The sequence below is a fragment of the Barbatula barbatula genome, assembly GCF_947034865.1.
Source record: "Barbatula barbatula genome assembly, chromosome: 12".
NCBI lineage: Eukaryota > Metazoa > Chordata > Actinopteri > Cypriniformes > Nemacheilidae > Barbatula > Barbatula barbatula.
In genome coordinates this window covers 16,957,581-16,983,457 of record NC_136775.1, presented here as the reverse complement: position 1 = coordinate 16,983,457, position 25,877 = coordinate 16,957,581, and the positions used below count along the sequence as shown (strand labels likewise).

Sequence of the window (25,877 nt, the reverse complement as noted above, 5' to 3'; positions counted from 1 at the left end):
AGATGAATTACGGCAGGTTAATGGTGTAGTAATGTCATCTACCAGCAGGGGCTATATTCTAATGCTGACTGGCCTGAGCATGTCGACTAGATCTATAATGCAACATTGGTTAATTCAGTGACTTTGCCAAACCGAAAGATAAATGCATTAATAAAAGTAATCTAGCAAGGACAGGTATGCTTCACTTAAGGTGGATTTGACATTAAGGCTGTCAATGATTTACAATTCTTTGTATCTCTCTCAATTTACGTCATTATATGTCAACCTGTAGCATACAGAAAAACATCTGGGACAAAAGTAATCTTTCGAATCCAAAATAAATCACTTAACAAGTCAAGTATTAAAACACGCCGCCCCCTGCATGTCAAGCTGCTTTTCGACTGTTTGCTTTAGTCAAACCATATGACACAACGGAGGACAGCCAACGCTTACATCATTTCCTTGTTTATTTCTTGTTCAGCTGTGATGTTAGTATAGCCATTTGTTGCTTGTTTTTTTGGTTTGTCACTGTTTATTATGTGATGTTACATTCCCAAGGGGTTCAAATAAAAAAACAAACGCGGGGTAACAAGTGGGTTTCAGCTGTACTTTCCCGCAATAAAAAGCGAACCACCTCCAGTAACTAGTCGCCTTTATCATAAAATAGGAGGACAAGAGAATTTCACAGATGAGGAGATCATAAATCGAGAGTGCAAATCCACTAAAGTAGCCTAACAGACAACCTACAGCAATGCTCAGCCAATTTGTCTTTCATTTAAAGTCTTGGTCTATCATGCAAGTAATTATGGGATGACCGCCGTCCCCCTGAACCCCTTCGCTTATGTGGTGGGAATAACAATGTAGCTAAATGAGAGGGTTGCCATTAAACCACATGTAAACGATTAGTCTCTGCAACAACAGAGTTGGCCACCAGCAAAAGTGCAATAATGAGTGTCTCATTTAGATAACAGACCGTGACAACATTAGCAGCTTTGCCCTAAACACAGTTTCCATCGATGAAGAGCAAATCAGATGGGGAAATGGCAATTTATGAGGAAAATCTGTCCGGCCAAGATATTAAGCTGCAAGTCTTTCCTCACAGGGAATCTCAAGTCTCTAACTCATGTGTTTTTTACATCGCATGAGGTCAAATGAGCGGATGCAATTATATTAGAGATTCTCCAGTAATGCCCGAGAGACCACGATAGCATCCAAGTTGCCGCACCTCGAGGGTCTTGACCACAGCGGGCTTCCTAACATCATAAACACTTCAAACTGCAGGATGGGAGAAAGACATGGCTGATTGATATATGAATTGTAAACTATAAATCTGATCTCATAAATCTAATTTTCCAGCAAATGATGTATTGTTAGAAACTTCAGTAAGCCACAATCTTAAACAGGTACAGTTCACAATTCAATTCAATTGTACAGATCTCTCTTTCTCTCAACACGAAGTGGTCTGGCATTTGTTACACCTATTGTATTATAGCTCCTGTATGACATATGTCTTATTGCTCACTGAACTCTTTGTAAGTCGCTTTGGATAAAAGCGTCTGCCAAATTACTAAATGTAAATGTCGTCGGCCTACAGCTTTAGGTCTCATGCCCCCCTAAATGTTCTTGTGCTGTTATAATGTTGTCGTAAGTTTATCTTTGTCATAACCACGCAGAGCAAAAACAATCTATTGCTTGAGTCTTTGTCTGTGGACCACCATCTGTACTTTGTACTCTTAACTGTACTTTGAGAATATCACCTGTATTTTATCTACGTAAACAAATACAAACTGTTTGAATGAACTCCTCATCCTTCACCAATAAGAATAAACTGGAATGATGTTGTATCCTGAATGAACTTCCTCGTCTTCTAAATACACAACCAATAATAATCAAACATTAAACAATGATTCACAAACCACGCTTTTAAGCAATAATCTGTTATTAAACTGTGGTGTTTCTGAACAACCAGACAGTTTTTAAATACAGTATCAGCATTAACACATTGACATATGCACAAAGCACCATGAAAGTATTTAGATGAGCGAGTCGGGGGCAACTCTTCGGAATAAACATAAAGGCAAACTTTTAAACATATTTGTTTTGTGCGAGGATGTAGGAGAATGTTCTCCGTGGTTCACAGACACCGCTCTGTGGAGACCGGGCCAACCATCTGTGGAAAATTTGTGAAAGTTTAAAGCACCCAAGCAATAAATACTTAGCTATTTACAGTTTGTAAACCAGAGGAACAATAAACATCATTTTACCTGTCAATTAAACATTTCAACAGCCCATAAACAAGTCTTATTACGAGTCGTTTTTACATTCATTTACAGTATCCGAAAGGATCTTCCCAATAGGAAAACACTCTTTAATTGTCTTCACAAGACCAAATTCCTGACATGAAGTGTAAGGAGACAGTCGGCGCTCTGGACAGTGTTGTTTGAAAGCTAAACACAGATATGATAAGGTCTGGCAGACATTGGCTATGTAAAACTCCCTTCTCATTCTATCCTCCTGAGAGCGCAGCAAAGTTTCCACGGCAGGCCATGGATGGAGAACATTTCGGCGGGAAACTATGTCTATTTGTATTTCTTTGTAACATATACTCGGTTTGTACAACAACGGAGGTGTGTTCGAACAGTATTCTCCCTGGAGCCAAAGGTACGTGTGTGTTTAGGCATGATAAGAACCAAAGGTTTCTGGCATCAGAGATTTGGGGAATGCTATCGCTAGCACTGATCTGTATTATGTACAATTATACAAATGTAAACATTTGCATAGAACGAAAGCTTGTTTTTAATTAATTTCTTTTAATTATGCTTCAATGTGCCAAAACGTATCCTTTGTAAGATTTTCATTATGGTTTTTTTAGAAGTCAAGAATGGACACTTGTAAAAGTCTTGCATTAAATCTCGCAGGGAACAATTGAATCTTAAGATCCACAATAACTTGTTCCTTGTCGTCAAACTGGGTATTTATCATTAAAATGCTACAGCTGTAAATGCTACAGTAGCTACTCTTATTACGGAGAACCCTGCTGGTAAAGCCCACCAACGTGCGCATGTTAAAATTCCCATCCGTTTTGTCATTTATAGGCTCAGAAAACGAAATTGTGCGAAACAGTAACTGCATGCTTTTGTGGTCAGCTAATATTCCATTACGTAAAACATCACTATCAGCACAGAATGGGAATGTGGTGAATTTGAATATCGGCTGAAACTACCATTTAGTCTATTTCTGGAAATGAGTTGTGTGTGTGTACACTATATATCTCTAGTTTTTCAGACTGCATATAAAAAAGAGTTGCTCCTGCTGGCAGTAAACTCGACACTCTAGAGATTGAAGAACTGTCTGTATTTAAACAGCTGCAATGTAACGGAGAAGTTTGTTTGGGTAAGACCCATCCCAAACAGTTCTGTCTGTGACACTCTCCCTCTTCGTCCAACAGGAGATGCAGGTGAGGCGGGAGCAGAAGGCGAGGAGGGAAAAATGGGGAAAACCGGCCCACCTGGCCTCCGAGGTCTCTGAGACGTACTTGGTTTGTTGTTTAACGAATCAGTGAAAGATTAAAGGGAAGTTGGTTTGAGCGCGCCTGTTTACTATCAGTCGCCAAAAATACTCGACAGTTTTAACTCAAATGACAAGCTGGCTTTGTTATTCTATATTGAGATAATGAGTTTTTGACAAGTGCCGTGAAGTCAAACAGTAATGCTGCATATGTGCTGTCCAAAGTTCACTCCGTATGTACTCTTGGATGAACCAGCCCCACATTTTGGAAGTTCTGTAGATATCTGTCAACAACACCTTTCGAGGAGGACGAAAATAACCTTTTAATTGAAATGTCTTTTCAAATGTAATGAAGCTGCTAACATGCTCAATTGACTTTATAAGACGTTTTCAATGTGCCGATTGAGCTGCAGGAATGTCTGGGATTATGAACTTCCTAAAAGCTACACAGTAGCTTCTTCTGTAGCGCTTTGAAGGCGTGCTGGAACAGTGCACAGACCGAGTTTGACCTGAAGTCAGATGTTTGATGTGTGTCTGCTCTCACAGGGCATTAGAGCGCAGCTGGAAGACGCTCGGTTCCAGCCAGACCACATCTCCCCTTGAGGGAAGTCACGTCAGAGACTGGCAGACGTGTTAATTCTGGCCAGGGGCCGTAGTGTCGCTGTGCGTTCAAAGATGGAAGTGTAGTCTGCAGTGCTCTGCTTCACAAGCGCTCCTTCCAGTCAAACTGTTTATCGTACCAGTACAAGTTAGACTGGACCACGATCACAGGAGACGTGCCCTCTCATCTGTAGAAAAAAAATGCTGAAAGAAAGAGAAATGCCAGGAAGGATCTTAGCCTGGTTTTTCGCTCATGACCACAGCGTCTTCAAGGTTCAGAATGACAGCTTACTGCGAACCTTTATTTTCAGCCGTGCGCCTAAACGTATGATATTACTGTAAACATATTACTGTACAGAAAATGATATGTACAAATTCTGCCTTGTTAGCGTTACAGGTACATTACAAAATGGAAATTATGAAGCGTATCGAGTAGCTTGTTATTTGCACATTCAGTATTTCATTTTAGATGACGTTACATGTTAAAGGGACAGTTATCCAAAAATGAATATTCTGTCATTATTCTGTCATACAGGAAGAAATTTGGAAGAATGTCAAATCTCGCCCACCATTTACTACCATAGTAGGGAAACTAAACACTTTGTAGTCAATAGGGGGTGAGATTTAGCAATCTTCCAGATATCTTTCTTCATGTCAGCAATATGGCACTCTCTCTAAGGACAGTTGAACTATTGTCCGGAAAGATCCCAGAACTAGTGGGTTTAACTGGCAACATCATGGCAGACTTCGCGTTAATCCGTTTTAAGCAATTACAGGAAATGGTCATCCCATAACTTAATCAACATCACGCCCTCGAATCCAAAATAAAAACACTCACGAAAATAGACACAGAATCAAGTTTAAAAGTGAGGTATTCCAGTATGTCATTTTTTCGCCATTCAGATGTTTCCTCTTTTCCACATCATTTTTGAGACATTCAGATGGCCCGTCTACTCCACAAATCATTTCACAAATGCCGTCTGAGGTTTTTCAGAGAAGTTTGCCTTGTAATTGAAATATCCGAACAAACGGAGCAATCGCTTTTGATGGCGAACAGCAATAGAAACGTTTACTTCTATGAAAAACATGTGAGAACTTGGGAAAGAGATGTATAGAAATGACATGTCTATCAAAGGGAGATGATTTTGAATGATGGTACAGAACCAAACGAAATGGAGTCCTGTTACCCTATTACCTATTTCCAGATGGATATTTGCTTGAGGAATTTGGTCCGAGGCGGTCTCGAAAACAGCTGTCTCGGACCTTTTAATGAGCTGGAAGACTACTGACAGAAAAGGATTTCGCCACACACAAATCGAGGTTTCCAGGTTTGAGGGGCGATCTAGGTTTAAAGAGCGACACTGATAGTTGGCTTGCTTCCTTTGGAAAAGCATTGTGAGATATTTTTTTGAACTCTAGCAGGGTCAAGAGGCCGATAACCTTGTTTTTGCTCTCCGTACTGTAGGCCTGACCGGTGAGCGTGGAGAGAAAGGAGACATGGGCCAAATGGGAAAAATGGGGCCTGTCGGGGACAGAGGTAAATCAACTTTAACCAGATACAGTTCATGTGTTTATGTTTCCGGGGTCCGCTATGTCTATGAATATCACTTTCTTTTTAACCGATGATGTTGACTGCATCGACAGAAACACTCTTTAAATGCTAAACAAAAACCGTGTTCAATGGCAATGCTTACTTAGATTAGAACAAAAAGATCTTAAGCTGTTTGCGTTAAAGGATTTTTGTAGGGATTTAACCAACACAGACATCGATGGGGACCGAAACGATGAAATGACTGATGCTGGCTGGAATATTTGGTTACGATCTTGAATGTGGACAAATGTTTTGACTGATTAACTTTGGAAGCAGATGTGCTGAGCATTCACTGAAAGCTTGTCACCGGCACGCGCGATCATGGCCTCCCAGATGAGTCATAAATCCCTCAGTTAACACAATAGACATGAAAAGTGACTGAAATGTTATAAAACTGTGAGTAATGTCATATTCACTTTCTTCACCGGGCTAGAAAGCCACTTTCTTTTTAAAACAACGAACCGTCTCTTAGATTCTTGAGGACAGATCTGTATCATCTGTATAAATATTTAAACCGCTAATCTGTTTTAGAAATGACTCTGCACTTTTGTCTGTCAACCATTTGTACCATTAATCCTACAAAAACAAGCAGAGGAGATTCGCTTCCCAAATCATTTATTTTTATTACATGACCAAACACTCATCACTACTGTTTAAAATTAAACCATGGTGGTCTTTTCGCTGACATCATCTGCCCGGCACCTGACATCATCTGCCCTCTTATAATGCGTACACTGCTGCCATCTACTGGTTGTATTGTGTTTTAAGAATTATACAGAAATGTTACTGTTTTAAAGATGTAGTCACTCGTATGTCATTCCAGATGTACATACGACTATTTTATGCTTCAACAAGTTGGGACCTATACGTGGACTTAAAGTGACGGGTAGCGTTGCTTGTGTTCAGTTGAAGAAAGAAAGTCTGGGGTTGCGGATGACCAAATAATGAGAGAATAAATCTTTTTTGTCCTGAACTTGTTGTTTTAATCCACAATGTTAGCATTATTGAATATGGCTAATTATATGCTTCAGAACAACATGGACAACTAATCTACAGGTATTGTTAATGTGAACAGGTGACAAGGGACAACAAGGAACAAATGGACCTCCAGGAATGAAAGGAAACACTGGTAAATGACTTCATTGATCGCATTGATTACAATCTGCTTTTTGTATGTCTAACACAGCATTAAAATTGCACAATATTTGTGACAGGAACTACCTGTGACTGTGGGAGGTACAGAAAGGTTGTCGGACAGATGGACGTCAATATAAGCAAGCTTAAAAACGCTGTCAAGCTTTTAAAGAACGGTGAGATCTGTGTCTCGAAATAACCTGTGCCAGAACTGTCTGTGACGTCATTGTTTCTCGGTTGCGATGATGATTAGGATGATAACCGTTTTGATTCACGGCATTAAGCGAGAAACAATGCACAAGACCTTCAGTAAATCAGCATGGTAACGCTTTACATTAAGGTACACGTTGTAAGCATTCGTAAATGTGTTTATTAATGATTAATAAGCCGTTTACAAATGCATTATGAAGCAGTTATAACCGCATGAATAAAAAGGGGGATTCTAACGAAATACCTGCCAAATAGTGAGCCATGTTAACTCACATGTTATTTAGTAAATAGTATTAATACATATGAAGGAGATTCATTATTATCTTAATGTCGTTTGCAAAATTGTCTGTCAGCCTGGAGAATGTAAGGTGTTATGTTGGTTTTTCTTATCATTTTTCTTTCTCAAAACTAACATGATTTTTGTTGATGGGTTCAGTCATTTTCCCTAAAGGTTACACAGTAGAAACTTGATATGTTGGTTGTTGTTTAAAAATCGATATCGGTGACAGAATAAATGTTTTTCTTTCTTAACACTAAAAAAATACCAGTTGGCTTGATACGTTGTTTTCTGATTCTGACAGTCCCCTACAGCATGTGTCATCATGCTCTCATGTTTAATGCTATTGGTTAACAAAATCCCATTCATCAGTACAAAACCATTTCCAGATGACACACCTGTTTCTTTTCAAAATGCATTTCACGCGCAGTATTTCTATTGGAAACACTGACAAATGTTTACAGACACTTACGGATGCTGTGTTTTGTCAATCTCATTACAGTAATTCTAGGTATCAGAGAGACAGAGGACAAGTTTTACCTGCTGGTGAAGGAGCAGAGGAAGTACGGAGATGCCCGTCTGAATTGCAAGTTGCGTGGGGGGTCTCTCGCAATGCCCAGGACCACAGAATCCAACACCTTACTGGCCAAATATATCAGTGAAACCGATATTACCCATGTGTTTATAGGGCTACAGGTAGGGGAGCCGGAGGTGGGTTATATGTACGTTGACGGTGAGCCGCTCCTCAACATCACATCTTGGGGCCTTCAGGGGCCACACAGAGATAAAGGCAACTGTGGGCAGATGAGTAACACCGGAGCCTGGAGCCAGGTGGAGTGTGGAGCCACACAATACTACATATGTGAATTCGCCAAAACCAGAAAGACTCCAGCAACTGTCATGTGACTGTTTAATAATTCTTTTAAACACAAGATGATGCAAAGAGTGGCAAAATATGAAGAGAATGACCTTTTTCATCAGATCAGGTCTTTTGGCAATACATTATATATTGGGTGGATTTTTCGAATACGCTGAATAGTTGTTAGGACAGGACAATATCTGGTGGAGATACAACAGTTTAAAACTCTAGAAAAAAGGGTGCAAAAAAATCATAATATTTAGAAAATTGCCTCGGAAGTTGTTAATCGTAGGCACCGTAGCAGACCATACGCTCACAAAAAAAGGTATATATATTTTGAAAATTTACAAAAATATCTTCATTGAATTATATCCTAAACCCTTTATATCCTAATGATTTGGGGAATAAAAGAAAAATCAATCATTTTGACCCACACGATGTGTTTTTGGATATTAGTAAAAAGGTTCCCGTGCTACTTCAGACTGGTTTTGTTATCTAGGGTCACAATTGGTGTGCAGGGAAAGATGAATTCAGACCTTACTGCATTATGTATGTAACATTAATGCATTATTGATGGAACTTATAGGAAGGCGGAGGTTTTGCTTTCAAAAGATCTCTGATATATGCAAAGATATATATCTGGTTTTGTACTCCACAACTTATACATTTGATGATGCAAGAGTTTAAGGGGATATTATTAAATAATGTTACTCACATCCTGTTACCACAAAAAGCCCATTTTTAGGATCACCTTAAAACAAAATCCTATATTTTTAGGATCCATTCTTCATAAGGATTGAACATTTATAAGAACTATGTGTATTTAGAAATTTCATATTACTTTCATATTGCTTAATATTGTTGTAATTATATTTCTAAATATTCCAATTTTTTCTACTTTTGTTTTTGAAACATGTTGATGACTCTTTCATATAATTCAGTAAATAAAGATATAGCAAAAGTCTACAGATGCATGTTCTATTGTATACTTATATTGGAGAGAGACAGGAAATCGAACATTTTCACACGTGCATTGTCAAAAGCTGAGGAGGTATTTTGAATACTCTACATTGGCTAAATGTTTGCAAAACCCACGGACAAACATGTAGGGCAGCCATAGATTTCATACATTTCTAAATATATATATATATTCGCAAATTATGGAGATACTGGTTTCTGCCCAACATATGAGTCAGTACAAGGACGTGACCCAGCATGATTTTGTTCTCTTAAAAGATTTGCTCAGAAACACTGATTCATTAACCGGCGGAGAGTTTATAAGCAGCAAAAGAAGAGGAGAGATCTGACATAACAAATGTCATTTCCTCTCAATGCCATATATGGACGGCAGGATGACTTAATAAATACCGGATAACAACAATATAAGGTTTGTCTATGTTCTTCAAGCTGGGATTTTTTTACCAGGTGTAGAAAAACTTGAATGGGACATTCATGCCAATCTAAAAGCCTTCTTTCAGTGAAAGGCTTTGTCCGATGAAATATCGGTGGTCTCATTCACAAAGCCAGGCAAAAAAGCCCTGTGGTGGGTGGTAAATCGTGTTATATGTCTCCTTCAGCCTTATTGATTTCTTTTAGTCCCTGTTATCAAGTCAAACACATTTACAGATGAACAAGTTGTTGGACTGAAATTAGATTTTATGTGTAACAATATGTAGTAAAATCACAGCTGTGATTTCACCTTTGCCTACTTCTTTATCTCCTTGGAATTCATTCCTTAACATAATATTTACTCAAGTCTGTTGAACCCTAAACTTCTATAATCATTAACCACAACGTTGAAAGTGTTCTATTACTCTAAAGGCAATAAAGAAAAGAAGTATGGAAGTTGTTGGAAATACCCAAATTGTGATGGATTTAATGGTTGTAATGGGAATTGTTAGCCTATTGGTTTCAAATGAAATGATAATTTATGTTCAATTCTGTGGGTCTATGCTCCACGTAGTGTATTATACCTACCGTGATAAGACCTAAACAATAATAGATATCTGTGGTAAAGAAATGTTGTAATGGTTTTAACGAAAGGCCTAGTATATGTATGGTTTTGTATGTATTGTTTTATCCAGCAGGGATATATAAAGTCTGTGACATTCACGGTACATACAACCCTGGGCTTCGGCAGCTCTGAGAGAGATAATGGGAGGGGCCGTGCACCTGTCAGACCTGTTCCCGACACATGACTCCAGAGGGATCGTCCTGTGGGTACTGCTTTGTTCGGCCGTGCCTGTGAAAGTGAGAGAGGATGGCGGACGCACCGAACCCGGCCGCGACCTTTCCGGCGCCTACCGTCTCTCTGCCGCTTGGACTGGGAATACTGAGGACTTACTCTGGAGCTCTGATCTGTTTGGAGATTGTAAGTGTTTGTTTGCAGTTGCATGTCTTCATCGTGCTGTGTCCTTAACAGGTAATCCATTGTTTCCTGTGAGCAATTATACGGATCACCGTACCGTACTGGACGTCTAAAGATGAGATGCGTTTAATAGGCCTATGTCAGAAACTGGAAGGCATATATAATGTTGTTTGCTGTTGTGATGAGTCGTGGAGAAAACAGTAATACTACACGACATGTTTGTGAATGTAAATAGCTATATAAATACACAAATCAGTATTCGGGTTAAGTCAAACATATGAATCCAGAAAGCAAACTGTTGGCTGTAGGTCGCAACCCATTTCCAAAGCCTTTCCACCGCGTGCGATGTAGCCTATATCTGATATTCATATTATCTTAATGCTTTTTGTTTATGAATGTAATGCTTGTGTATATTTGTGTGTGTCTGTGTACTGGACGTCTCACTAACCAAGAACATTGACTCGTGTGTAAGCACACTTTGCAGTAAAGCTCTTTCTGATTCTGATCTTGTAGGTGTTTGGAGGCTTGGTATGGATTTTAATAGCATCGACGAACGTGTCCATACCGTTGTTGCAGGGATGGCCGATGTTTGTGTCCTTAACCATGTTCATTTGCTCATCCACATACCTCGCCCTCTTTATACTGGGCCTGGCTGACAGAATTAACACCGACTGGAATTTTGTAGTGAGTATGCGTTTGTTTACATATCCACAACGTTCAGGAAGCCTAAATCATACATTTAACATGACGCTATTTCTAGTGACTGTCCTCTGGGTACAGTTTGGGGTCAAACAGCTGGCTCAAGGTCACAGTGGTAGTACATACTTTCCTTCCTTAAAGGGATTGTTCACTCACAGTTACATTTCTGTTAATATTTACTTGTCATTTCAAGTCTGTATGCTATTTTATTAGCATAATGGAGGGATTTATCTTGAATCATTTTTTATTATACATAAACAGTTCTTTCCGTGATGGGTGCACAAGACGCGCCAAAAATCAACTTGTATACACTATATTTCCTTCAAAATTTCAATAAAAATGGCTCCTTGACATGGTGCGGCACCTTTGACGTCAATCGAGCGGTAAAGCCATTGATTTTTGGCATGTGTCTTAATATAGAAATGCATTTTGAGAGCTTTTTCTTACAAAAAGCTATTAGAAGGTTCTACAAGAGATGCAGCACGTGAGTCGTAATACCCGCGTTTTCACCGAAAGCACTCTTGTTGCTTAACCCTTTCATTACGGGTTCATCCAGCCCAGCCGGTACGGCGTGGTTTCATTTTTCACTACGAGGTTGATAACAGAGCTCCTTGGAATGCAAAACAAACGCGTCAGTCGTTGTCTTGGTAATGCGACATTTTGCCGATGGAACGCTATGAGTATGACGAGACTTCTGAAATGATCATTTAGTGTTCCTAGGAAAATATCACAGCACACAGATTTGAAATAAAAATAAAGTTACACAACAACCAAAGCAAAGGCAAATAACTCTGTTATCGCACGCACTGTGAAAAAGTCAGGCCTCGGGCATCAGCACTCCATTACAAAAGATGTGGGTGTCACAGAATGAGCACTGCCAGTTCTCAGCACCACAGTGTTGACTAATGTCTAGTCTACAACCGTGATTAATGTTCATGGTCGACCACATTTACATATAAACAATCTGTCAACATTGTTTCATAGCTGCAGCTAATAAACCGTGCAGTGATGTTTTCATCTAAGATACTGTACATGCTTTTACACCATCCATTTATTTCATGTCACTAGATACTTGGGTTTAATCTCTGTGACAACCTTTTGCATAATTATTTGCAATTTCTCTTTCACTTATCACACTTGTAAACTTTAACATCTGTTTCATTGCTCACAGGATATGTTCTACCACTTCATCGCTTTGGTGTGTTATTTTGGTGCCTTTTTGCTGGAGGCTACAGTTTCGTCTGCCGGCGCATATATAAACGGCACAGCCTGCATACGCAGACCCCCTGGCAATATCATCACATTTCTGAATTATCGAGAGTACAATATTAATGTCGCTGCAGCGGTGAGTGCCTGAAGCCGTCTTCTCTTTCTTCTTCACTGTTGATCATGGATCAACTACACATCTGAACGCGCAAATGTAATAAGCAAGGTTTTTTTTTTTCATCTCATGATCATTTTGTATGAAAATAAGGGCATAATTCATCTTAACGATTATATATACATAAATGGATGATCACAAAAAGGTCACTTGTGGTCTGCAATGCATATAGCAAGAGTTGTTTTCAATGAGTTTAAACTGTAATGTTTGTTGTTTCAATTGAAATAAAGGCAGACGGGCACTACAAGTAGGCCTACAGTATGTTAAAGGAATAATTCACCCAAAAATAAAAATTCTGTAATCATTTATTCATCCTCATGTCATTTAAAACCTGTATATGACATTTTCTTCTGTGGAACACAAAAGAAGATATTCTGAGAAATGTCGTTGTGGTTCCATACAATGATAGTCGATGTTTTGTTGGTGAACAACTTCAAAATATTTTCTGTCGTGTTCTGCAGATGAAGGAAAAAACCATACAGGCTAGAAATGACATGAGGATAGGTATACGATGAAAGACTTTCTTCTTGAGTGAACTTATCCTTTAATTCAGAGAGGTCATTGAAGTCTTTTTAACTGCGCACAGATGCATGAAAACATGCAGAGAAATGTATTTTTTACTTTCAGAGTATCATCTGTTTAAACAAACATCCCTTTAGATCCTCATCTGTGATTTCACAATGTTATGTACAGTACATAACATGAACACTTCAAAAGAGCCTTTGTGGTGTTTATTTGTTGGCAAACTTTCAATGTTGAGGAGTGTTTGCAGATGTTCAGTGATATTATTTCACGTAACGGCATGTTATGAATGACAGAAGGCGTTGGTTTGCAAGCTATTGTGTGTACAGGGAAAACCCGCACACCCTGAGATACGAGCACGCCTGGCACTGAAACTTAGCAGGACAACTTTGCTTTTATCGAAACCTTTAAGTGTTGTAGAAAGACTTATTTCTGCAGGTGAGTAAGTTGGGTGTTAATGACTAAACGGACAAGTGATAGACGTCTCTCAGGTTTCTCATGAAGGTTTTGAGATGTTGGCTTTTGTTTTGTAAACGGATGAAACACTCCTATTTAATGCCTCCTATTCATTTCAAAGAAAGCTTAATGTGTCCTTCCTGAAATTAGTCACCATTGTTTATGTTCATTTCCAAGCAACCAATAAGCATCATATATCCTCAGGTTTTAATTGACAGGATAAATGGTCATTTGGTCAAATATCCGTTGTAATGATGTTGTTTAAACAATAAGCAACGGGTTATGGTTTTTCTTGTAAAACCAGTGTAAAAGGTCCATAATATAATATAATAACGTTTTACCATTCTCCCCAAATGAAATGTTTTTTATCATTTGCCCATACCGGTGTACCTTTCATTTCTTTGAGAAAAACCAACGTCACGGCAGCTAGTTTGTTTTCTGAACAAGGAAATTAAGAAGATTGTGATTTATATTATTATTATTATATTATTATAAAATGCGCAACAGCTGAAAGATAGACAAAATAAAATCGTTAAAGTAATCTGATTTTCAAATGTTATTCATATCTCTAGGATCTCATTTCTGTTTGCGTTCTTTAAACTTGCAACTGGTCGCACGACAGACGAGGACCAACTGCACTTATCACACGTATGGGAAAATATTCTAGATGGTGTTTAAAATAATGCTGTTGTTTCTTTCTCCACAGATATTTGCTTTTATAGTGACTATTTGTTACGGCTGCAGCATGTTCATGGGCTTCAAGAGGTGGAGGAAGTGAAAACCAAACTGGTGCATATGTGAGCCGTCACATAACATGGGTGTTATTAAACGTTATTAAACGTCAGCTGTACTGTTATGGGCATTGCTTGAGGTTATGTCACTTCACTGGTTTACCACAATGTCCCCAGGGTCTTAAGTCACATTGATGTCATTTAAAAAACATTACGTTTTTCATTTCTATTGGGGAACTTTGGACAAGTATGACATAATGGATATTTAAACAAATATTTCAATTTTACATTTGTTTTCGTAAATATCTGTTTAATATAATCTTAAAGACAATAAGACCCAGGCTACGTTTTTTTAAACTGTAAATGCAAATATTGTAAGATGCATAAGTGTGTATGTATCGTGCATAATATATATTTAATATTATATTTCAAATGTGATTTCTAACCGACTTGTTGTCTTGCGTTTATACATAGTGAAATCATGATGTATAGCTTTAATAAACCATAAACGTTTTTCCTAGTCTGTGTGATGACATTTTCATTCAAATGTTACAGGGTATTCTTAGTTTACACATAATCTTGAGACAGCTGTGCTATCATTTATGGAAGTGATGTGTATTGACCACTAGAGGGACTATTGGTGCATGGATTACAAGCGCTGGAATGCATGCAGTAGATTTCTTTGCCATGCTCATTGCCATCGACATTATTGACTGCTTTTGTTTATTATGTCTTGGGTTTACTCTGTGGCTGAGTGCAAAATGCCAAACAACAGTAATGTTATAATTAAATCCATTACATTTATTAGTGATTAAATGAATAATAAACTGGAATCTGGAATTGAATGGTTTCACTTTGTATTAACTGTAAGTTGCTAAATATACTGTATGTTTTAAGACGCTTCTTTGTTATCTTATTCGTCTTTTTCCATGTAAGTAAAACCTTTAACCCTGACAATGTGATGTCGGATTTGACACGTCGGCTTCTTCAACCTCTTTGGTCTCTTTGTCCCATTTTCCTTAAAACCGGAATCTTCTTTGACAGATGAAGTGCAATTTTAGACAGCAAAGGATTATTTGGCACGATGTTCCTAAGTGTGAGGTTTCAACTGTGCAACAGGTTAGATTTCCTAATCGTCGAAAACTGAGAATCCGTTTATCTTAGATAAAATGGAAACCCGTTTTCAATGTCCAGATACAATTTCCAAAATAAAATTTCCAAATAAATTAAATTCATATTTCCAAAGGAAAAACTTCTACACAACGCCTAAAGGTAAATAAGTAACTGAAAACAGCAACCTAATCTAGTAAACTATAAATCTTCCCCCACATATCTTTTCATCTTAAAAAGAGAAATGTTATGTGAAACATTGATGGTTGTGAAGAATGTTAGAGCAAGGTGGAATTTCTGAGATTCGTGTCTTCTGGAGATCAATAAAGTTTTTTTATCAACCAAAGTGTTCTTGTTATGATGGTTGTTCCTCAATAAGCAGGCTTGATCTGATACGGAATGTTTTCTGGCAGCGCGTGGAGATGTTTTTGTCCGTCCACCCGGGCCTGAACAGCAGAGAGGAACAGTTATGAGGCATCTGGCAGGTCTTCAAACTCTGGCATCTGTGGAAACAAAAGCAAACCATTCAATCTTAGCTATACCAAAAATGAATATTCAAACAATAATATGTACCGATAATATGATTGAGATTAGGCAGAAATATTATTATGGATTTTGACAGTAATTGGTTTTCGCTTTAAGCATTCTATTCCCACGTGGAAGCTCCTCCAAAACAAAGACTTGATCACTGTCTTGTTTGCTTTCACAAATCTTTTCAGATTTGCCAAGAACCTCTGTGGCTATTCTGGCCTCAGCAGTCACAATAAATCTAAAAGCTCTTCCTACAAACTCCTCCATTCTTTCCAAAATGGAAAGTTGGTAAACACTAAATTTGAATGTACTGCGATCCTCAAAAACCACAGTGTGGGGAACATTTCTGGGCTTTTCCTCTGTGAGGTCAATGTTCCAGATTTGTTTCCAGAGTAAAATGCGTTTCTGTGGCTATTTTCATTGTTCTGGTGTAACTTTCTATGGACAATCGAGGTTGATGTTACGTTCGGCTAACGTAACAGCTTCTGACCTTTTAACTACCATTATCCAAGACCAACATATGAGCCGGGTGCGTCACAGCACATGTTTGGCCTGCTCAAATACAAAGAGATGCCTTTGCAAGGTCAAGAAGCTACGTCTACAAAGAGACAAAAAAATAGATCCATAAAAAAGTAGACCTTCAGAAAGGTGACATTCACGGGTTCTTTTAAACACGACCGTTGCGTATGCAATGCAGGGCTCGACAATAAGGAGTGCTCGATGGCCAATGTGAACAACCCACAGAAGTGTTAACGTAACCGTCGCTTGCCTGTTCGGGCAATTTAACTGTTAAGGCTAAAAAAAGGCTAAAATAAACACCTGCTGTTTGAGAAGTTTTGCGTGTATTTTTGTATATATTTAGATCGCATGAAAAGCAGCCAACAAGTGTCCTGAATACATGGAAACTCCTTAAATACTGTTGGGGATTTCAGAGGATTTGCCTTGTAAAGTTGGATGAGGGAACATCTAGTGCTCTGGCATGCTCTTTGGCTACTTCGTGATTGTGGGATCACAAAAAAGTAAACATAGTAAAAATAAAGAATGAGCATATGTGACATTTCACTTGTGGTGTATGTCCGTATCAATACCCATCTTATGATCAGACAAACCGTTTCACACATGTATTATGAAACTGCTTGAAATATAATAAATGGAGCTACTGTACCCTTATCATTGAGCCTTCAGAAAAAGACCGTGCTGGTAACGCACACGTGCTAAATATCAAGACTGATGTACAAAGGTACATGGAAAATTCATGGGTGGGTTTAATCTTTTCCATCAAACAAAATCGACATCTGTCACTAGTGAAAGTTTCAGTAAAGACGTGTAACATTCTGCTAAGAAAATGCTGGAATTAAGATGGAATGTGCTGTTGCAATTCAAACTACACACTTCAAATTCCACTTGGCAGAGGCAGAACTAGATCTGGTTGGAGGCGAATGTAGTTTAAATAGCAGTACACCCCTCTCTCTTTGAAGATGAAGGGCAGCCATTCTACAAGAGAGTGCACAAAGCAAGGCATGCGCTTCCAACTGACAAGTGCTTTCCACTTTCTAATGTTTCTATTTGCATGCATTCAGCATGGCTCCACCTCGCAATCCAGTTACAATACAGAAAGTGTGCTCCAGTACACAACATAACATTGATCTTCACTTTGTCTCCCTTGTCTAAAGAGACAACTTGATTTGTGAATAACCTGCAATATTAATTCGTTTACATAAAGGTTTCAATACGATGAAACAATTAGACAGGAATCGTTTTTAGAGCACTGATGTACAGTAGCATGCATAAAATGGTCATCTCCTCATAAATTCCCCTTGTTCTTTTGAGCATTAAGGAAAATGTAAAGTTTTAGGAATATGTAGCCTCTCATCTTTAAATTCTCCTTCCTGCACAGACTTCTCCTTCCTCTACAAGTCATAATGTGTGCTGCCTTTCGAGAAGCACCTCTCAACATCAGGAGGTCTCAGAACGATTTTATCCGTGAAGCTTGTTCTATCAGGTCATCCACTGTAAAGACAGTCACTGTAAAGGCACGTGTAGTCTCACTTTCACAATCTGGAGTTCCAAAACAAGAACTTGAAACAAGAAAGTGATACAACGACTCTGCGGTGATTCATTTATGGTGTCACACAGATGTTTGTGAATACAAATATACAGAATATCTGGGAGGTAAATGCAAGAGGTAAAACATATGTTACTTTTGCTTCACATCTTGTTTATTTCATTTCAGAATTTTAAAGAATGTACCATACAGGCTCGATCAGTGCCGAAGAGAAAAACTAGAACTAGAACAGTTCAAAGGGGCTATGCCACAAGCAGCTCTAAAAACAACCTTTAAACCCCAAATAAATATGCAATGACTCAAAAAGGCTTATAAAATACATCTGGCCATGAGGAAAGGAATTGAATATACGACCAGTAACGATAATCCAAATTCCTGGCATATTTGAAATCATGACATTAACCAAGCAGTTGAGTTATTTTCAGCATGCTTGTTTAAAGTCTAAAAATAGCTTATTCTGTAGGACTGAGAACAATTGTTTTACTTGTACATTGAAGAACCCAAGAGAAATCAATACAGTATGTCGAGCCGAGAAATCAATAATACAACAACCTTTAACTCTAAAGAACACAGTTAGGTGGTTCATTTCTCAAGGTTCTCCATCAGTCTTCGGGGCTTTATCATTGGTAGCATGGATTGTTTATTTTTATGAGTGTGTAACAGAACGTGAGTATTTTTATTAATAGACAAGGAATACCTTGGAAAATCTGTATTTAAGCACACTTAATATATCAGTAATAGATGTTCGCTATTGTGAGAAACAAGTAAAAAATGTATGAATCCAAATCATAATAAAAAATGTTACTATTTGAAGCTGACCATTAAATTATGTAATTGTGAAACAAACGATATATGAATGAAAGTTGTTATACAGTGTAGTTATACATTATGAGAGTCTTTCCCATAACAAATAATGTAACTTGAGCTGAGCTCAACTGAACTGTATGTTTATTTTCTCACATTGATGTAAGTGAGTTGGTCCAATGCACCTGTTCAAATCATTGAGAAACAACACTTTGAATTATATAAATAGAGATCGTGACTACTTATTAAAAATAATTTTAACTTTAAACAACCTTCACATAAACTAAAGAAATTATATAACAGCAACTCAGGGATAACAAATGAATCAGTCCCAACTTTTGCAATGTGCAGTATTCTATGTATGCACCGTCCTTTATTGGCAGTGCATTAGAGGAGGTGAACTGCTGTCTGAACTGGATCCAATGCTGACATCTCAAAGATGGACACCCAGTGTTAGCTGTGCCAGGTCTACCAGATTCAATATAACACCACAGATACTTCACAGGTCGCATAAATGTGCGTAAGTAGACTTCCTCTCCAACCTCACTGTTTTTCATATGATAAATGTGAAAAACAAACATTTTGAAGGCTGATGCTTGAATGGAAACTGTGGACGCAGTTGTCATCTTTGTAGATTGCTGTGCAGGACAAGAATGAGGGAGGCCTTCCAAAGACCCCCATATTTCTATCACAAGTGCAGATTATTCACCTGCATGAGTCTGTACTTGCACCTGTAACAACAACAACTTTTAGGTTTTATTTCCAGATCACACAGGCACATTATAATGGAACTTATACTGTAACTTGAACTCATTCTTTAAGTTGCACCTGAATGAAATTTTCCAAATGCATAGATGTACACGTCAACTTTTTCTGAGCTCTACACAGTACAAAATTCAACCTGTAGACCATTTTGCAGGATGCAAATGACTGATCCAGAAGAACTTCATGTTCATTTCTCACAGACGTTCATTTGATATTTTAATTCTGTTTTGTTGTCTTGGAAAATGGTCTATGTCATGCATGTTATATAATGCATTGACATTATAATGCAAATGTCAAGAAGATTATAAAACCACATCCATGATCATGTGTAGAGACATGCTATCCGAAGCATGAAATTCTGAAACAGTTTGAATAATGTGCTGATCATTTTAGTCATACTCCACGTGCCTCGGGTATCCATTGACCAAAGCGGGGGTTAGTAATGGCCAATGGACTATACCATACAGTCCACCTGCTGCCAATCTGGAGGTTCGCAGATCTAGTCTGCAAACAAAGTAAAGCAGCATCTCACATTGTTCAAGTTCCAGTGTAAAACTATTTGACCAGCAATAAATCATGTCTTGGGCAGAAAGCCTATTCACACACAACCAATTTATAGGGCATTCTACACCTTCTTTGCTCCCCTGGCAGCAAATGAAGCCTAAATTAGACACGCATAACAGTTTTATGATTCGAGAAGGTCAGTGTTTTAGTGCTAAATGCAAGAGACTTGCAGAAGAACGAATGGAATGAAGATATGTCACGAAGAAAGAAAATTAAACTTTCTGTGATAAACAATGTAATCCACATTGAATGTGTTATTGAACATGACCAACAGTCAGAGCTCGGAGCTGATTTCTCCTGGCACATTCATGAGTTCTGCTCTCATGTCAAATGCATAAATCAGATTTTGTTTCTTAGTTTTCTCAGCTATCAAATCGTAGAGTCTAACAAACCACAATTATTTACTTCACATACTGTACAGTATACGGTATACGTGACCCGTGAACAGCAAGCTATTTTAACAGACAATATATTTACATTCTTCAAAATATCTTCTTTAAGTGTTCTGCAGAGGAAAAACAAAGCTCAAACAGGTTTAGAATGACATCAGGCTGAAGAAATGATTAAATAAGTTTCATTTTTGGAGTAAACTACCCTTTTAAGCTTTTTCACCCATTCCTATTGGATGAAAAGTGCATTCATAAGCACGTACTGTTGCAAAAATATATGTTTTTCACATGAAAGTAAATGGAAACCTGAAGGTATATTGGAAAAAATGTAATCCTTGTAATAACACCTGCAGCAGAATTGGTGCTTAATAGCCAGATATGTTTGGGATTTGTAGAATGTGACAGTGAAGTTCATTGTCCAATCAGCAGCCTGAGATTCTAGACAGCACCGGAATAGTGTGCATCTCTTTTTCCTCCCCCTTTGCCCCGACCACGACCTGTATAAATACCTTCACAAAACGAAATACGTATTACTTAAGATCTGAAAGAAAACAGGACATTTTAAAAGGATAAAAAAAAACATTCAAGGAAGAGGATAACAAACAACATGCTGGAAAAAGCACTTGCTATCTACTTTTACGCACAGGTATGAAACATTATTCTTAATGGCATAAGACATCAATTGCACATTAGTGTACAAATGTAATACACTTGTTAGGTGACGCTGTGCGTATTGGTGAGGGCGCAGTGCCCTGCGCGCTGCAGCTGTCCGGATCCTCCGCCGTGCGCTCCCGGTGCGCGCCTCGTTCTCGATGACTGCGCCTGTTGTCTAGTGTGCGCACGGCACCGTGGTGAGCTCTGCTCGGAAAGGAACCCTTGCGACACGCAGAAAGGACTCCGGTGCGATTACGCCCGTAGTGTACGCAAGAGGACAGGTGTATGTGTAGGTTAGTGTTTCTCTGCCCTTTCGTGACTGTGAAAACGAAAACTTAGTGTTTTACCAGTGCTAGAATATATGTGGCTAGGCTGAATGTTTATAAAGATAATTGGTTGAATAAATTAAAGAGAATATGTTTTTTTATAGAGAAGATGTAAATGGTTAAATAGACTAGGTGGTGATACATAATTATATAAAGGCAAATACTACAGTTGAAAACTACAGTATTTCACATTTTGCATCATTAATAGAGCAGCTTTTCTGTGTCTTTCCAAACAGCTCATGAGGGAGATGTTTGTCGATTGAATGGCGCCGTTTATCAAAATGGAGAAACATTCTTTCCGAGCTGCAAATACCAGTGCATGTGTAGGGATGGTCAGATTGGTTGTGTGCCACGCTGTAACCTGGACGTGATGCTTCCGGGACCCGACTGCCCCTTTCCACGGAGGATCCAAGTTCCTGGCGAGTGCTGTGAGAAGTGGGTGTGTAAGGCTGAGGGTGAGATCAGCGCACTCGGCGGGTTTGCGATGGCAGGTGAGTAGCGCAAAACCTCTCAAGGGGAATTACAAATGTAACTGCAAGTTACACTTTCATTTCATTCTCACCAGCTTACAGGCAGGAAGAGACGGTGGGCTTTGACCAGTGGGACTCCAGTGTAAATTGTATCGAGCAGACCACAGAATGGAGCGCCTGCTCCAAAACCTGTGGCATGGGAATGTCCACCCGAGTGACCAATAAGAATCCGCGCTGTGATATGACCAAGCAGAGCAGACTTTGTATGATAAGGCCCTGTGAAAACCTGAGCGAGCAGAAAACCACAACAGTACGTCAGCATCTCGATTCATCCAATACACTTTCTTTATTTGTGAGGAACATGAAGGGTTGAACTGTATGATCGTCTTGAAAGTAATGTAGGAGTCCTAAACAAAACCATTTTCTGCAACAAAATATATGTTTTTTGTTTATTTTGGGGAGAAATATATGAATGAGATGCATATAAATTCAGTGTTTTATTTAATGTTGTTATTTTCTCTACAGGAGGAAGGCCGGTGTGTAAGAACAAAGAGAAGCACCAAAGTCACTCACTTCTCCTTTAAGAATTGCACCAGTGTCCAGGTCTACAGACCTCGGTTTTGCGGGCTGTGCAGTGACGGCCGGTGCTGCACCCCTCACAGCACAAAGACAGCTCAGGTGGAGTTCCAGTGCCCCGAGAACAAGATCATCAGGAGACCCATGATGTTCATTAACACCTGTGTATGTCATCACCACTGCCCACGAGACAACGTCATCTACCAGCCTCCTGCCAGCACTGGTCACAGGGGCCTCCAACTGTGAGAGCGGGAATATAACCAAATATGAAGCAGTCTGTGAAATACATACTGTATGTGCACTTATGCTTCTTAGGACTAGAGATTTTTGCAGAGGGTCTGGGTATGAAATGTTTCTCCTACAAGAAGGCTTAAAATTATTTAAACGTCCAAATAAGGTGGCATCCGCCGCACGAAGAGTCTTGATCTTGTTAGAACTAGCTTATTTGCACATTGATCTCAGTCAAACCGCCTTCGCCCGACGCTTCCTAGCTTTGTAAGCTGATCTTAGATCAGCCATTCAAAAAACCTTCCACCAATGTCACATGAATTTGTCTCCTGGAAGGTTTGTTTAAAGGTGACCTCTCCCATGCCCTTGTGTGCTGAAGAGAGCAGCGCGTCTTGTGTGTTTGTTTGGTCAGTCACATAGTTGAAGGGAATTCTCTATGTCTTCCCAGTAATAAAGACTATTCTTTCTTTATATGTAAAGATCTTTTTTCAAGAGCCAAGGCGACTTTGATACCTAGCGTTTAACGGCGTTTAATTTATATACATATACTGTATGTGTAAACAGCTAATAAATAACGCACCTTCAAATAGCACATATAAGTCATAGTTATAATCACTCTTAACCTTGTATGTGTTGCATCCTGTATGTATTTCCCAATAAAGTTGTATTTTTTTAATAAAAAATATTCAAAAACTAAAATAAAGTACAAAAACATTTGTACAAGACTCTTTTCACTTTTGTGCTGTTTTGGAAAATGCACAAAACCAAAACAATCGCATGAGGGAAACCTCCAAACAACATTGAGTTTATTGAGGAAGTTGTGAATACAAACAAAGCTGAAACATGGCAGTCATGCAGAGGTGTAAAGAGCACCCGAAATCCAGACTGATACCTTGACTTGTAACTTGTAATGGAGTCATTTTCACTGCAAGTCAATTCCTAAACGACTCGAGTAAATGTTTTAGAGTATCTGATTTGAAAGGTACTTCAGTATTCTACAAAAGAAAACCGGATAAATAAAACAATGTTAAGTAAACAATTACAAAAGTCAAATCCTTTTTGCACTGGACAAATGTAGTGGAGTAAAGAGTACATGTAATACTCAGTACAAATACAAAGTAGCCAAAAAGATACTTAAGTACAGTAACCAAGTACATTTATTCCGATACTTTACACCACTGCAGTCATGAATAAAGCTTCTTCAAACCAAAGTATTTCAGTAGTTTTATTGTGGTAGATTTCCTGCACGGCTTCATCTGAGGCCTGTCTACAGTACACGTTGTTGAATCATAAATTCATGATGAACAATACTATCACATCCTGAAAGTAACCTGTACGCTGCCATGTAACCACCAGTCGGCGCCATTTCCTGTAAAACAACCGAAACTAACTAACAAATTCTGTTAGCACAAATTCTGTTAACGCCCAAGGGTGCGTTTCTCCAACAACCATCTGGTTCCATCATAACTCGCTGGTTACCTACCATAGTTTGATGAGAAACTAAAGAGCTAATCACGACTGTTTCCCCAAAACATACTAACTTGTCGCACATCTGTCTTTTACCGAGTGGACCGAGTGGAGCAGGAAATTGCTGCTCTGAGGAGGAAAGACGCTGACCTGGAAAAGTGTCTTGGTCCTGCCTCATCGTGTCATGTTTCCTTGATTTAGTGTCAGGATCATGACAGAACCTCGTGTTTAATGTGGAGTGAGGCATTTTTGGCCCTTATGGTTTGCTGTGCTCTCTCCGGTCTCGTCTCTGTTCCTAGCCTCTCGTCTCTGTCCTGTGACCTGTGTCCCTGTGTCCTGTGCCATGTGCCCTGTGTCATGTGTCCTTGATTTAGTGTCAGGATCATGACAGAACCTCGTGTTTAATGTGGAGAGAGGCATTTTTGGCCCTTATGGTTTTCTGTGCTCTCTCCGGTCTCGTCTCTGTTCCTAGCCTCTCGTCTCTGTCCTGTGACCTGTGTCCCTGTGTCCTGTGTCCCTGTGCCCTGTGTCCCTGTGCCCTGTGTCCCTGTGTCCCTGTGCCCTGTGTCCCTGTGCCCTGTGTCCCTGTGCCCTGTGTCCTGTGCCATGTGCCCTGTGTCATGTGTCCCTGTGCCATGTGTCCCTGTGCCATGTGTCCCTGTGCCCTGTGTCCTGTGTCCCTGTGTCCTGTGCCCTGTGTCCCTGTGTCCTGTGTCCTTGTGCCCTGTGCCCTGTGTCCTGTGCCCTGTGTCATGTGTCCCTGTGCCATGTGTCCCTGTGCCATGTGTCCCTGTGCCCTGTGCCCTGTGTCCCTGTGCCCTGTGTCCTGTGTCCTGTGCCATGTGCCCTGTGTCATGTGTCCCTGTGCCATGTGTCCCTGTGCCATGTGTCCCTGTGCCCTGTGTCCTGTGTCCTGTGTCCCTGTGTCCTGTGCCCTGTGCCCTGTGTCCTGTGTCCTTGTGCCCTGTGTCCTGTGTCCCTGTGCCCTGTGTCCTGTGCCCTGTGTCCTGTGTCCTTGTGCCCTGTGCCCTGTGTCCTGTGTCCTGTGTCCTGTTTCCTGTGTCCCTGTGTCCCTGTGCCCTGTGTCCCTGTGCCCCGTGTCTCCATGTCCTGTGTCCCTGTGGTTGTCTGTTTCTTGTTGTCTTAGTATAAGTCCTGTCTAGTGTAGTTAGTCAGTGTTCCTGTTTTCCCGTCATGTTTTGTTCCTTGTTATTTTACCCCTTGTGGGTTTTTGTTTTGTCTTAATAAATGTCTGTTAACCCTTAACCGCTGTCTGGACATGGGTCCTCATGTCTCACCATCCTGATCCGTTCGTGACAGAAAAGCTTTTAAACAAAGACAATCACATTAATTTCCTTCAGGTGACTGCACCAGAATATTTTGATACTTTTACAATTATTGAATATCGTTGCTGTTCTTCCAAAATCTCAGAGGTCAGAATTAGTTGTTTTTCAGGAAATGGATTAAATACTTTTTGTAATGATTAAATACTGTGTTGTCAAAGTTGACAAGCACCTTTTAATACTTTGAATTGGTTTGATATTTGAAAAACCCAGTGCGAGCGTAAATAGTGATTAAAAATGGTTTACACTCCTAACAAAAAGGTGCTTAAAA

At 39.3% G+C, this 25,877-nt stretch overlaps 3 protein-coding genes across 3 annotated transcripts; all 3 read left to right on the top strand.

The window, feature by feature from the left end:
• Window positions 1–2,359: 2,359 nt before the first annotated feature.
• Window positions 2,360–9,116, top strand: colec10 (collectin sub-family member 10 (C-type lectin)). The gene is made up of 6 exons (XM_079469797.1): window positions 2,360–2,640; window positions 3,428–3,499; window positions 5,552–5,623; window positions 6,753–6,806; window positions 6,892–6,987; window positions 7,801–9,116. The coding sequence occupies exons 1-6, from the start codon at window positions 2,439–2,441 to the stop codon at window positions 8,202–8,204; spliced, it is 900 nt and encodes a 299-aa protein (XP_079325923.1). The 5' UTR covers window positions 2,360–2,438; the 3' UTR covers window positions 8,205–9,116.
• Window positions 9,117–9,966: 850 nt separating this feature from the next.
• Window positions 9,967–15,767, top strand: mal2 (mal, T cell differentiation protein 2). The gene is made up of 4 exons (XM_079470408.1): window positions 9,967–10,528; window positions 11,039–11,209; window positions 12,396–12,569; window positions 14,290–15,767. The coding sequence occupies exons 1-4, from the start codon at window positions 10,418–10,420 to the stop codon at window positions 14,359–14,361; spliced, it is 528 nt and encodes a 175-aa protein (XP_079326534.1). The 5' UTR covers window positions 9,967–10,417; the 3' UTR covers window positions 14,362–15,767.
• A 5,304-nt stretch (window positions 15,768–21,071) lies between these two features.
• Window positions 21,072–24,004, top strand: LOC306902105 (CCN family member 3-like). Its single transcript, XM_079470412.1, has 5 exons — window positions 21,072–21,188; window positions 21,261–21,489; window positions 21,759–22,013; window positions 22,088–22,302; window positions 22,518–24,004. Exons 1-5 carry the CDS (start codon window positions 21,150–21,152, stop codon window positions 22,812–22,814), a joined length of 1,035 nt encoding a protein of 344 aa, XP_079326538.1. The 5' UTR covers window positions 21,072–21,149; the 3' UTR covers window positions 22,815–24,004.
• Window positions 24,005–25,877: the final 1,873 nt, after the last annotated feature.